Source organism: Ailuropoda melanoleuca, chromosome 11 (genome assembly GCF_002007445.2).
Source record: "Ailuropoda melanoleuca isolate Jingjing chromosome 11, ASM200744v2, whole genome shotgun sequence".
Classification (NCBI taxonomy): domain Eukaryota; kingdom Metazoa; phylum Chordata; class Mammalia; order Carnivora; family Ursidae; genus Ailuropoda; species Ailuropoda melanoleuca.
The window spans coordinates 103757444-103771994 of NC_048228.1; the positions used below are offsets into that span (position 1 = coordinate 103757444).

Below are 14551 nucleotides of genomic sequence, written 5' to 3' on the forward strand. Positions count from 1 at the left end.
GGGTTGTGAGATCCAGCCTGTGTCAGGCTCCACACTGAGCATGGAGCCTGCTTAAGATTCTCTCTTTCCCTCTCCCTGAGCCCCTCCCTCCCCCAGTAGTGCACATACTCTCTCTCTCTCTTTGCCTATCTCTCTAAGAAAGAAAGAAAGAAAGAAAGAAAGAAAGAAAGAAAGAAAGAAAGAAAGAGAAAGAATTGTCAATCATATCTAAGAAATACCTTCTCAACAACATCTAGACTATTGTTTAACCAGACAACTGGGCATCATAGCCTAGCCAAGTTGACACATAAAATTAACCATTATAAAAGTGTATGTGAGGGATAGCAATTAAAACATCTCTTTATAGTCAACTCATTACTGAGTGGACTTCCCTCTCAAATTCCTCTGGAAAGGGTCACCAGCTCAAATCCTCAGGGGCCAGTCAGCATGTAGGAAAGTGTAAGGTAGTCGGGATGAACGGTGGGCTTTATGAGCTTGAGGGTATAGGCCCTATGTAAATATATTCAAGCTCAAAATTAAAAAAAAAAGTGTGGTAAAAAAGTTGTGCATGGGTTCAGCAGTGAAGCACATAATGATATCCACCATCTAGGTTATGGCACAAGTTCCCAAGAACTGAGCTTTTCCAGATGCTCAGGGAGAGCATTTCCTAGGTTTAGAAAAAAACTGTGTACAGGAATATACCACTTGAAGGAAGTTTGCACATACCACCCACACAGCTTAGGGACCAAGTGGAGGAAACAAAGTGGGCATTGCTCACTTGGAAAAGTTGTGACAACTGATGTGGTGACTATTTTAAGGGAGTTAGAAGCACCGCATCCCGCTACAAAAGACTATTGCAATGGCCTCTCCCGCGCGAAAGAGTTGGAGAACCAGTTTATTCTGGTCTTGGCTGAAGCTTTCTGTAATTAGCTGAAAAACCTTCAAAAATTGGCCTGACATTTTCAGAGGTCATAGAAAGTTATAAAATAGGCTGCAGAAAGATTTGAGCTGATTTGGTTTTTAGGTTTGCAAAAAACCCTTCTCGACGTTACAAAAGTGTCATCTGTAGTCATGGTTCCACATTGAGTAGACAATACGTGTGGCAGACAGATACTAAAATGCACCCTCCCCCAATTGTCTAGCTCCTGGTACTCATGTTCCTCCCTGCGTAATCCCCTCCTCTGAAGTGTGAACAAGGCCTGTGGTTCAAAAAAATTGGTTGTCGTTTCTGTGATTACGTTACCTAAGATTGCAACTTCCTCCTGTCTTCTGGATCGGCATGCTTTGACGAGGCAAGTGGCACGTTAGGGAGGTCCACATGGCAACGAACTGAGGGCAGCCTCTAGATAACAAACACCAAGGACCTGAGGCCCCCAGCCCAGCAGGCATCAAGAACTGACTCCCGCCAACAATCACATGTACTTAGGAGCAATGGAGCTTTCCAACCCTAGCTGATACTTTGAAGCCACAAAAAGACCCTAAAACAAAGGACCAGCAAAGCCATGCCTACATTCCTGATCCACAAAAACTGTGAAATAATAAACATGTGTTGATTAAGCTGCTAAGTTTGTGATAGTATTGATACATAACAATAGATAACTAATGCAGGATGGCACATTTTTAAGGATGGAAACCAAAGGTGATGTCACATCTCTAAAGACGCTAAAATAGCAGGTGCATTCTCATCCTTCTGAGGGCATGACAACAGAAACTAAGGGAACAGAACTGATAATCATAGAAGAATTGATAAATTGTATAGGAGAGAAAACAATCCTGTGGACTTATAAGGAAGAAAAAAAATCCCATGGATTTTATAAGGAAGTAGAAAGTCTCACGGATTGTATAAAAGAGAAGGAAATCTCATGGATGCCTGAATTAAAGTTCATGGTGATGCTGGTACAAAGTAGGAGTAACACATAGCATGGTGGAGTTCATGGCTCTTGAAAGACTGTGCAAATGAATATGAGGTCATGTTGGTTGGGCTGGACTCAAACTGGGATCCCAGGAGGCCCTATAAAACAGCTGGTGCCACCACCCTTTCTAGATCGACTCCTCCAGTTATTGAAGACCCGTGCCATTGTATGGTGTTCATCTCTTAGAGGCTGTGAAAAAAAACAACACAATGTTATTTCTACAGAAGTGTTCCAGGGCTCTACAGCCAACCTGATGACAACATAGGGAAAGCAGTAGGTTATGGTGTCAATATTTTCAAAGTCCTCATGAGGAACAAATGTCTTATACTTGGAGGTGGGGTGGCAGAAACTGACTTAGCCAAAGAGATCGTATCACATGGACAGATATGACCTGCTCTTACTATATGCTCTGCAGAACTTCACTGAAGCATTCAAAGCCATTCATCACACAGCAAGAAAATTCTAGAGTTAAGGCTAATGACATAACCTCTAACGCCTATGAAGTATTGGATTAGATAATGAAGTTGAATTTCCTGCTTAAAAAAAAAAAAAGGGCACGTTGGAATCCAATATTCTATTTACCTGGGAAAATACTGGGCAATTAACTCACTGCCAAGGAAGCAGTTGCTGCATTTAGATTAGATCGGATCCTCAGGGATGACCAGCCAGTACACCCAAGCAGCCACAGCAAATGGATGGAAAAGGACCAAAGTGATTGAACAGCTTAATTTTACTTCATGTAAAGTCCCTATCAGCAGTAGGTCTCCACTTTTTCTAGCTGATGCTTCTCACTCTTCCGAAGTGAAGGAGAGTTCTATGTTGGTATCTCAGCCATATGAAATAATGATCACATGCCAGTTGTTCTCAAAAGAAAAATCAGAAAACAAAAAAGAAACAACCTACAGTCAAACAAGCAAATCAGGTAATATTTAATGCCAGGACTTTGTATCTCTCTAATCAAGTAACCCACCCTTTTGACCTGGGTAAAATATTTTAATTATCAACTGCCCTTCTCAATGTTACTGGTTGTTCACCTCTGGTAATCTTTGGTCATTCTGAGTGAGAATCAAGTCCTAGATAAGAAAAATGACCGCTAATGTGCAGTTAATAGGTGAGGGAGGTACAATGTTCATAGCAGCATTGTCCACAGTAGCTAAATTGTGGAAGGAGCCGAGATGCCCTTCAACAGATGACTGGATTGAAAACGTGATCCATATATACGATGGAATATTACTCAGCCATCAGAAAGAACGATTACCCAACTTTTGCAGCAACATGGACGGGACTGGAGGAGATTATGCTAAGTGAAATAAGTCAAGCAGAGAAAGACAATTATCATATGGTTTCACTCATTTATGGAACATAAGAAATAGCAGGAAGATCAGTAGGAGAATGAAGGGAAGAATGAAGGGGGGGTAAACAGAAGGGGGAATGAACCATGAGAGACTGTGGACTCTGGGAAACAAACTGAGGGCTTCAGAGGGGAGGGAGGTGGTGATGGGGATAGGCCGGTGAAGGGTATTAAGGAGGGCACGTATTGCATGGTGCACTGGGTATTATACACAAATAATGAATCATGGAACATTACATCAAAAACTAAGGATATACTGTATGGTGACTAACATAACATAATAAAAAATTATTATAAAAAAAATAGGTGAGGGAGGCACTATAACTCTGCCCTTCCTTGTGTGTAAAACGGGGATGATGAGATAAATCAGTGACTCAGTCAGCTAGCAGAACTGGATTCAAATCCAGATCAAGTACAAATGTGTGTTCTTTTTTTTTTTTAAGAGTTATTTATTTATTTTATGGGGAGGGTAGAGGGAGAGAGAGAATCCTCAAGCAGACTCCCAGCCAAGCATGGAGCCCAACACAGGGCTTGATCCCACAACCCTAAGATCATGACCCTGAAATCAAGAGTTGGACACTTAACCGACTGAGCCACCCAGGTGCCCCCCCCAGGTGTGTACTCTTAACTCTGTGTCCACACCACATTACCTTTGTGGATACTGGCACCTCTCTGACCTGATAGTCTCCTTCCCAGGGGACAACTGCCCTTGGAATAATTTTGCTTTGTCCCTAGACTTCCTTCCAGTTTCCTTTCTCTCCTACTGAAAAATAAAGCCAAGGCCCATTTTGACTTTGAGAACTCAGACTCACTAAAGAGTCAGATTCCAGTGTGATTTTGTACTAGGGTTTGTGAGTTTCCACCTAGGTCCCCCTCAACTTCTTTGGGAACTGCCTTGGTTGGATTTGCCTTACCTGGGACAGCCCACATCCACTGACTGGTCCACCAGGGGCACAAAAGCCCAGCCCTCCTACCACAGCTCGGGACAATGGTGAAGGGCCATCATGACAGCTTCAGAGCACAGCCCACATTCTCCCCCTGTCAATCTGCTCCTTTTCTTTCCTTCCTTGGGGGCTGATCCCAGGAGCTCACCCTAATGCACTTCTTGCATGATTCCATTTCAGGGCCTATGTCCTCAGGATCCCAACATGCATTAATTCCTGAGGCGATAGAGTATGAGTTAAACACAAGATGAAGAAATCCAATAGAGCTGGGGATAGAGTGGGACTGGTCTCACAGGGTGCTGCGAGGATTCCATGGATTAATATGTGTGAAATGCCAAACAACAGCCAGTAAGCTGTAAATCCCATGTGAGTTTTGAGTTGTCATTATCATCATTATATAATGTCATACATTATTACCACTCATGATCTTGGAGTCAACAATCCAGCTGCACAAGTCAGTGAAGGAGAATTATGACTTAAGAACAATTTGTGGGGCGCCTGGGTGGCACAGCGGTTGGGCGTCTGCCTTCGGCTCAGGGCGTGATCCCGGCGTTATGGGATCGAGCCCCACATCAGGCTCTTCCGCTATGAGCCTGCTTCTTCCTCTCCCACTCCCCCTGCTTGTGTTCCCTCTCTCGCTGGCTGTCTCTATCTCTGTCAAATAAATAAATAAAATCTTTAAAAAAAAAAAAAAGAACAATTTGTGTGATTTCTCAGGAGTCTGCGAGATCCTTGTGAATGTATAGAATGGGAAGCTCCTGAAAAAGCTGCACTTGATCTGAAAGTTCATGAAGAGAAGTGTAGTTTCACAGCAGAAAAAATGGAAGTGCTTTTTCTGGGTCAAACTGCACCCACCATATTGGTGTAGCTGGGAGTACAGAAGAAGGTGAGAAATTTGAGGGGAATGACCAGGACAGATTGAGGCAGGTGTCTTTAACTCTCAAATTAGGTTGTCCCACCTTCCTCTCCACCTCCCAGCTCACCCGGTCATCTGTCTGGCAAATACCTATAGGTCCTCGTTCATCACTTTGGGGAAGCTGCCCCTGACTACCTCCTCACTTAAAGATTTAACCAGTTTCTTCCTTCTTTTTCCTTCTAGATCATATATGTTTTTTTCATTGTTGTTATTTGTTTGTTCGTTTGATCATTGCACCTATTGTTTTGCCTTGATCTGGATTTGGGTCTAATTTATGTTCTGTCCTTCGGACAAGTTAATGTTCCTGTTTAGTTTCCTAGGGCTGCCATCACAAATTACCATAAACAGGTGGGTTAAAACAACATAAACTTATTCTCCCACAGTTCTGGAGCTCAAAAGTCTAAAATCAAGGTGTCAGCTGGGCTGTGCTCCCTCTGAAAACTCTGGAAGAGACTACTTCCTCACCTCCTCCAGCCTTGGGCGTCTCCACGGCCATATGGCTCCAGTCTCTGCCTCCATCTTCATGTGGGTCTTTACACAGCCTTCCTCCATGTTCTCTTCTCTCTTCTCAAAAGGACTTGTCATTGGTTTTAGGGCCCGCCTTTACCCAGGACGATCCCATCTCAAGACCCTTAGCAGGATTACATTCTCAAAGAATCTTTTTCCAAATGTAGTCACATTCATAGTCAATTCCCACACATATCTCCTGGCAGACACCCCTCAGCCCACTACGGCAGGTATGTATTTATCCCACCATGGAACTAGTCCACCAATTCTAAACTATCGGGTAGGTTAGGTTTACCCAAAAAGCAATGGGAATAACAGAAGGTAGATATACATAAAAAAAGGAGGGAGCAAGAAAACAAAAGGAGGTGTGCAAAAGGATACCAGATGGGTTTTGTTAACTGACCATGCAGGAGGGAGCTATAGAAGAGAAGAAAATCAAAGATGGCCAGAAAGTATTGAACCTCAAGTGCCGGGAGGATAATCAAGAAGAGAGGCTGATTGGGATAGGCCGGTGATGGGCATTAAGGAGGGCACTATTGCATGGTGCACTGGGTGTTATACGCAAATAATGAATCATGGAACTTTACATCAAAAACTAAGGATATACTGTATGGTGACTGACATAACATAACACAAAATTATTATAAAATAAAATAAAAAGAAGAAGAGAGGCTGGATGGTGTGGAGTGATGTGTTCTTGCTCTTTTTCAGCAGGATGTGAGATGTTTGGAAGAACAATTCACTGGCTCACCTGCTGGCTCTCTGTGCCTCAGTTTCCCCCACGAGCCAGTGGCACTTCTTACTTTTCCAGGATGTGCTGAGTTGTCTGAGCAATAAATTAATTCGTGTTGCTTCCCTGGTGGGCACTTGAGTAGGATCAATGACGAGGAATAGAGCAGCAGTTTAAAAATGCTGATGTGATTCATTTTATGACACGGGTGGGACAGGCTGAGTGGCCCACCGGAAGGGCAGCTGGTCCCAAACGTTTGAGGCCCTGTAAAATGATGCATCTCTACTTCCACAGCTGTAGTAAACAGAACTGCGGTCCCCAGGCTCGCAGAGGCAATGGCCAACTTGGGAACGCTGGCCCTTCCAAGGTCAGATCTCAATGTAATGCAAAGCAAATAATCTGGACCCATGATGATTAACATTCTTAATCACATTTTCTGTGACAGACTGAAACTTTATGATTCTTTCAACATTGTACATTAAAAAAAATGTGTCTCTAAAAACTGGAACCCTAAAGAATGATTTAAAATAGAGAAACCTGGTAGGGGGTAAAACTGTGGAGCTGGACATTTCGGTTTTTCCTTGAGATTAGCAAACAAATCCAAAGCCAAATAGCTGGGAGGGCGTAGGAAATGGGGAGGGAGCCACTTTGATTTCTAATCTCTGCTCTATCCATGTATTTCCAAAGCAAATAGACTCTAACTACTTACTATCCAGGTAAATGGCTATTTATTTGCCAACTTCATTAATACATTCCTTACATAATCTGTTGCGGGAGGAGGAGCTCCTCCCCTGGCCCATTTTCTCTCTGCTCCTCAGTGGTTTTCAGAGGGGTCTGGCCCTGAGCTTCTGGCAGTCACTGGCTCCCGGTTCCCTAAGGCACATCTGACAGGCACCTGGCCAGGTGTCAGAGCCCTGGCCTGCAGCCAGCCTGGTCACGCTAGCCAAACCCCTTCTGCTCACAGGCCCCCTGTGTCCTCCTCTGTGTCTTGGAGCTGAGAAGGAGATCTGCCCATCTACTGCTGAGAGTTGCTGTCAACATCAAATAGAAAAAGACTTTGAATTCAACTGTCTTCTTAAAGTTAAAAATTCAAAAGCAAATTATCTAGAAAAGTAAAGGTAGCTTCTGGGATATTGGGTTCTTAAGGTATCTAGAAAGAAGTTGAGGAAATTCTCAGAATCTTTCCCATTCTCCTACAATGGTACTAGTTAAAGCCATTTAGGCGAACGTTACATGGGCTGTCAGAGCACACAAATGCTCTGACATGAGAGAATGAAACCTAGGGCCTCCTTCTTTGTGTGAGGACAGGTCAGGATTTCCCTGGTAGCCCAGAGACACACAGTATTTGGTACTTGAAGGGCACAGCTCACTTCTGCGGGTGAGCCCAAATGGGCAGGCCATTTGTCAATTCTTCATTAATGCATCTATTCTGTATCTTACAAACATTCCTGGGGTCGGGTAGCCAGGGTGCTGGGAGAAAAACAATTCCCAGGATATGGCTGTACTGTCAGCTGCTAGTCCAGGGGGACGCAAGAACAGGCACATACAAGGCACTATGATTTAAGAAAAAAAAAAAAAAGATTGTTTGTTTACTTGTTTATGGCCCATCTCCCCCAAAACAGTAAGATTCGCGAGGTGGACTCCAACCGTCTTCTTTAACAACTGCATCCCACTGCGTGGCATTCAGCCTGGTACAGAGTAGGTCTGATATCTGTTCCTTGAGTGAATGAATGAACGGATCCATGAACAAATGAACAAACAGTAAAACAGAGATATATCAAAAGTCCTAAAGAGTAAGCAGCACAGAACTCATGGGAAACTACAATTGGAACTAGACTCTGAAGAATGGAAAGGTTTTTGGCAGATGGAGAGGAGGCCAAAGAAAAATCTAATCAGTGATATGGGAGCATGCAAAAGTAGGGCCCAGAGAGGACAGTGTGGGGCCCTGGCAGGGGGTCGGGATGGGAAGGAACCGAGACACAGACCACAGAAATGGTGTTCAAGCCCACTGAGGCAAGCATCCCGGCTATCATGGGATTGAGTCTGGATTTTGTCCACCAGAAAGGGAAAGTGGTGTGGATTTTCAAGCACGGAGGTGACTTGATAATATCCTGCTAATTAGAAAGGCCATTCCTGCTGCATTTCAATGGGTGGATTGGAGCCCGAACACCAGGAAAGCAGGAAAGGGGTTGACGCTGGGGGTTAGACCCGAGATAAGGAGAGCAGAACAAAGATGGAATAGAGCAAGGGAGAAGGGGCAGGAGAGGAGACATCTGGGGATCTGCTAACGAGCATGGAGATGTTGGTGATGGGGGCGGGAAAGAGAAGACTCGAGGTTAGTGCCCAGACTGCTGGTTTGGAAACTGTATGAGCAACAGAGCCACTCACTGGGAAAGGGCCTGTGTCTGCTGGAGGATAACGGGGCAGAAAGGTGCAGGAAAGAGATGCCTACGTCGAGCGCTTAAAGTTGGGGTGCTGGTGCAGGCATGAATCAAGCTTTACCCAGATAAATAGAAAACAATGAAATATATGATATAATGCAATAATTTTTGAAATCATGAAATGATGAAAAAAATAAAATGAAAAATAACAAAATAACACCTCATCTTTCTTTGTGCTGACTTATACAATGACGAACTATATCCGAAAGACTCACTAAATTTTTTTTAATTTATTTTAATTTAAGATTTATTTATTTATTTGACAGAGAGAGCGTGAGCAGGGGAAGGGACAGAGGGAGAGAATCCTTAAAATAGACTCCCTGCTGAGCAGGAAACCCAGCGTGGGGCTGGATCCCAGGACCCTGAGATCATGACCTGAGCCAAAACCAAGAGCTGGATGCTTAACCAACTGAGCCACCCAGCCACCCCACACTCAATTTTTTTAAAACATAATATAATAAAAAAAAATTATTAAAAAATTTTTTAACATTTATTTATTTGAGAGAGAGAGAGCACACATGTGGGGGGAGGGGCAAAGTAAGAGGGAGAGACAGAGAGAATCTTAAGCAGGCTCTGCACCCAGTGTGGAGCCCAACGCGGGACTCAGTCTCACGACTCTGAGATCATGACCTGAGCCTGGAGGCTTAAAGGACTGAGCCACCCAGGGTCCCCTCACTAAACTTTATTTATCCCCCTCAGATTGTAGGCTGTGCACAGAATCCCAGACGACAGTCTCCAGTCACCCATAGGCATGTTCCGGAGTCCTTGACCCCTGCGTGCACGGGCAGGTCCTCTGAGGGCCTGCTTCGGGCCAGGGGCTGACCGCCACCCCGCACATCTCCGCCCTGGGGGAGTGGTCGTTGAGCTAACCTTGAGCTAGCCTTGAGCTAGCCTTGAGCCAGCTTAGCAGACATGATCACAAGCTGCAAGTTAAGACCAAAGGAAAATTACAGCTCGGATAGGTGCTGTGAAGGAGCCAGTCTCAGAGGGCGGGGAAGGTTCCTCTGAGGACCAGTACCTGTGCTGAGGTCAGAAGCAGGAACGAGATGGGAGACGATAAACAGAATCTGAAAGAGGCCTGAGGTGGGGTGGAGAAAGTCCAAGGACCAAGAAGCAGCAAGTTTGCTCCACGTGGAGGGAACCGGGAGGACGGAGGTCAGCCCAGCTAAGGAGGTAGCTGTCCACGAGCATTTGCGGAGGAAAAGTGTTATCGATAAATGTCTGCTGAAGCTCACGAAATACCTACAACAGAAATGGAAGCATATTAAATGTGGCTAATGAGTAAACAAGGGATGCATAATAGTGATGGTTTAAGATAGTGAGTGTGAACAAATTAATTCAATTTAAAATAATTTAATCTTTTCACAGTAAATCCTATAGCAAAGTATCTAAATTACAGAATTCCAATAAATATTATTTGAATCTGAATTGCTATTGCTAAGTAATCTTCCCTCCTACACTGGATCCTGTGTGCTAGCGTGAGGTCAAATTCGACTAACGCAGGAAGCATCTAGAACATTCTCTGGCCCACAGGCACTGTCTTTCTTTGAGAGCCTCCCATCAACCACAGGTGAAGGTATGATGCTCTTCATTTTACAGAGCAATGTCACAGAGACGCAGCTCAGGGAGGGTGCCACGGTGAGCCTCTGACATGGGGCAGCAGCCCACGTTTTCATACTGACTGGGGTGCTTCTTCACCCCACACTACCGCCCCTTGATAAAGCTCTTACATTAAAAAAATATATTTTTTAAAGTAATTAAATTACTTTAAACACAGACTTTTTTTTAACCCCAATGGAAATGCAAAGAGAGATTCGGAATTACGTGTGAGATGTTCATTACTTAAATCTGAGTGGGTGATTGTTTCTTTTCTTTTATTTTTTTTTTAAAGATTTTATTTATTTATTCAACAGAGATAGAGACAGCCAGCGAGAGAGGGAACACAAGTAGGGGGAGTGGGAGAGGAAGAAGCAGGCTCATAGCGGAGGAGCCTGATGTGGGGCTCGAACCCATAACGCCGGGATCACGCCCTGAGCCGAAGGCAGACGCTTAACCGCTGTGCCACCCAGGCGCCCCTGAGTGATTGTTTCTATGAATGAATGCACTTAATTAATTTTTTTCCCCCAGCTTCTTGCTATTTCCTGACTGTAATCTATTTTCTTTCATCCCAGGGGCAACAGAAGGACAACAAAAGAAGGATCCAGCGATTTGAAATTCCAGAACCTCTGTCCGCCGAAAAATAGGTCAGAATATTTATTTGTTTATTAATAGAGGAGTGAAAATTTAGAGTCCGTGGCAAATAAGCTGACCACCACACACACGCGAGGTTAATGTGATAGAATTTTATTGCTGCCAGTGGTCTTAGAGGTCACATGGAGACCAAGGTTCAGAAGAAAAGAAACTCATGTAGGTTGGAGTGCCAGCGCGGCGTGATGCAGGGAAAGGTTGAGAAGCCCGGAGGCATCCACAGCATTTCCAAGGAGGGCTACTTCCACCACCCACCAGGGGGCCAAACAGCCAGAGACAGCCACTAAGACGGAAACTTCCATTCTCAGCTGGTGAACGACTGAAATGATGGATCATAGATGCATCAGGCCACGAGCCCACCACCAGGTCTCACAAACAAGGAGAATAGAGGGAGCCGTGTGTCTATGTGGTTTCCTCTCTTTGTCCTTCAGCTGAGCAAACATTTACTAAGCAGTCATGGCATTCGGACTCGCACAGGCCAGGGAATATGCAGAGATGAAAAACAAAGTCCTACCACCAAGGGGCTAAGAGCCAAATCTAAAAGCTCAGAATGGGGGCTAACTTGGTGAAAGGCCAAGATTCCAAACCTGAAGCCCAATCCAGCTCTGTCACCGCCCAGCAGCCAGACCCTGGGCAACACCCTGACGCCCAGAGCGGGCTGTAGGTCTCCTGGCGCCCAGCCAGAGCTCCCTCACCGAGCCCTGCCAGAGCAGTCTCTCTGCCCAGAGGCTGGCAAGGGGATCTCAGCTTGTTATATCACACTTTGCATCCCAGCACACTTCAACTCAGGTCAGCCGCCGAACGCCCATTCAGTTCCTACTATGTGCCAGGCACTGGAGCGTTCTTCACACCCTAAGATTTACTTGAAGAACTATTTTCCCTAAGAAGAGTAAATGAATGCCTGTAAAACAGAAAATTTGAAATATTGTCAAAACCACATTAAGCAAAGGAATATTTGTGGCTGTTCTCAGACTTGTTCAATGTTTACATTAAATACATTTGAATAATGCATTTTAAGTCAGTTTTTCTTATTTCTTGACAATAGCAAGAGATGGGAGCTGGAAGGGTTAGAAACCTTCCTCCAAATAAAGATGGTTGCAGCAATCACATACATCAAAGTAATATTTACAGCTACATTTGAGAGAGATAGAGAGAGAGAAAGAGCAGTGCTTTTTTCCGCAGCAAATTATTTCAGGATGTGTCATAGCATGCTCAAGATATATTAAAAAGAGCAACAGACGATGTTTCTGCAACCTGTTCCAAACCATTTATAAACCCAAATTTTAAAAAAAAATCCCATATGCATACAAATCTCTATACCACTGCGTATTTTATAATGAAAGTATTATATGAGTATAAATTAGTATTTGAGATATATAAATCAAATCAAAATGCCTGCAAACTACATATTTGGGTCTACCGTCTAACTTCAAGAATTATTAAACCAATGAATTCATTCTCCATACAAATTACAATTATCAGCATTTGGAGGCCAGGAGGGAAAGAGGGTGCTGAGAGCAGGCGGGGCTGCGCACAGAACCAGACTGGGGGCGCCGGGTCTCCGCGTCACCCGACCCAGGCACTCATGGAGTGACCTCACTCTGACAAGCCCATTTCCCATCTCAGCGCCTCATATACTTTAGAAATGGTATTTGAAAGCGAATGATAGGCTGCCTGTCCCCCACGGGGCCCCGTAGGTAATGCAGTGTCTGCGCGTAGGAAATAAATGGGTGACCCCCGTAGCACGCCTGGAACACACTAGGTTCTCAATAAAGAGCAGTGGCCGATGGTCACTGAATGGTCATGTGACCATCATGTGACCATGTGCTGGGCGCTGTTTGCAGTGTCTCCCTAGATCCCCACAATCCCTGTCTTATCAATCTCCCTTTTATAGGAGACAAGGAGGCACTCAGAGATCAGTAACTTCCCCAAGGCGGAGGAGCTGGGTGTGCTATGATAAACCATGGACGTTTCCATATCGTTACTGGTATCTAAAACAGCCCTGGCACTCCACGCAGCTGCGCTCGATACTGCCAGCCCTTAGTTAGTTGAGGGGACAGAGGGCCGTCCCCCAGGCTCCCCACCCCCCACACACACACAAACACGCATGCGCCTCCAGGCCACAGACCACGCGCACACAGATGCGGCGCGCTGGGGCCTCACCCAGCTGATGCGGTCCAGATGATCCAGGAAAAACACGGGGCCACATCCATATCCACTGCCCACGACCCGTCCACGGTACTGCTATGAACGCATCCTAGAGCTCCCCATGGACTTCCTCGGCCCGAATCCCCAATATCCACTCCTATCCTGTGCCGCGTCCCTAACGTGTGCAGAAAACGGAAACATAGTGATAGATGTTTTCCAATCCAGTCCAAACTCAAATCCGTAGTTAAGTGCCTGACACCCACCAGCCACCACGAAAGGAATTTTGGCATTGAATCCTCACACCACTGCTCTGAAGTAGCTATTCTAATTCCCATTTTGTAGAGGAGAAAAGGGAGTCTGAGAAAGGTTCCATTTGTGGTCAGTCACGGAGTTAGTCACTGGTGACAGCTGGACTTGGAGTCAGAGCCTAACCTCAAGTCGAGTACCATTTCTGGGTTCTAAGTGACCACAGCTTTCTGCTGTGTCGCGTGGTCATGTGGATTTCGCTTTCTGTTTCTGTGAGTCTCCAGTCTGCTCCTGGCAAGACGCTGCGATGAAGGAGCGTGCGCATTGCGCTCCTGAGAAGAACGCCCACAGCCGTAACACGGCCTCACGTCCGCAGGTCCTGGAGCGTGGCCCCGGGACCAGCATCCATCAGCGCCACGGGGGAACTTCGTAAAAATGCAGATTCTCAGGCCCTGACCTCCGGAATCAGAAACCCAGGTGTGGGAGGCCAGGCATCTGTATTTAAACAAGCCACCTCTCCCCCGTGATTCCGGTGCCCATTCAAGCTCGAGAACCTCCACGTTGGCATCGTTACTCAGAGCACAAGGTTCGGAGCTGGAGTAGGAGGCCTCTGGGCCCGGCACTTACTCTGCCCCTACACACTACCTCCAGGAAATGGGGAGGAAGGAAGAAGATGCAAGACAGGGGCCCAGAGGGTAGGAGGAAGGTGGCAGAGGTCAGTGCGTTGGGGACAGGGAAATTCAGATGAAGACACAGCCCTTGCCGTCAACATGCTCAGCCCACGGTCGGAGGAAAGTAAATAGTGGTTTTAGAGATCACAGGACACTGTGCCAGGTACAGTGATAGAAACAGACGCGGGCCCCGGGGAACCCCCGGGAGACCCCTGGGGGACACCAGCGGCACAAAGGGTCAGGGAGGCCCAGGGCTTGCCCACGAGGTTCTCAGCCATGCCTTCACACTCTGCCAGTGGAATCTCTCTTCCCTTTCCTGACAACAGCAAAGCAGCTAACACCGTCACTCACCGGTCCCACACTCCCACGCTCCCAGTCCTCACCTCGTTGACTATCCATTTGTTCCTTTTTGCCACGAATACCTGAAGCAGTAGTTAATTCCAGGGGGCGGGGGGGGG

At 45.7% G+C, this 14551-nt stretch overlaps 1 protein-coding gene across 1 annotated transcript in view; it reads left to right on the forward strand.

Annotated features, from left to right (window-relative positions):
- Positions 1-14551, forward strand: part of CLNK (cytokine dependent hematopoietic cell linker) — a 145678-nt gene that overhangs the window by 63655 nt on the left and 67472 nt on the right. Inside the window, exon 3 of the mRNA XM_034670974.1 lies at positions 10953-11024. Within this exon, the coding sequence (XP_034526865.1) occupies positions 10953-11024 (72 nt within the window). The remainder of the gene's footprint in view (positions 1-10952; positions 11025-14551) is intronic.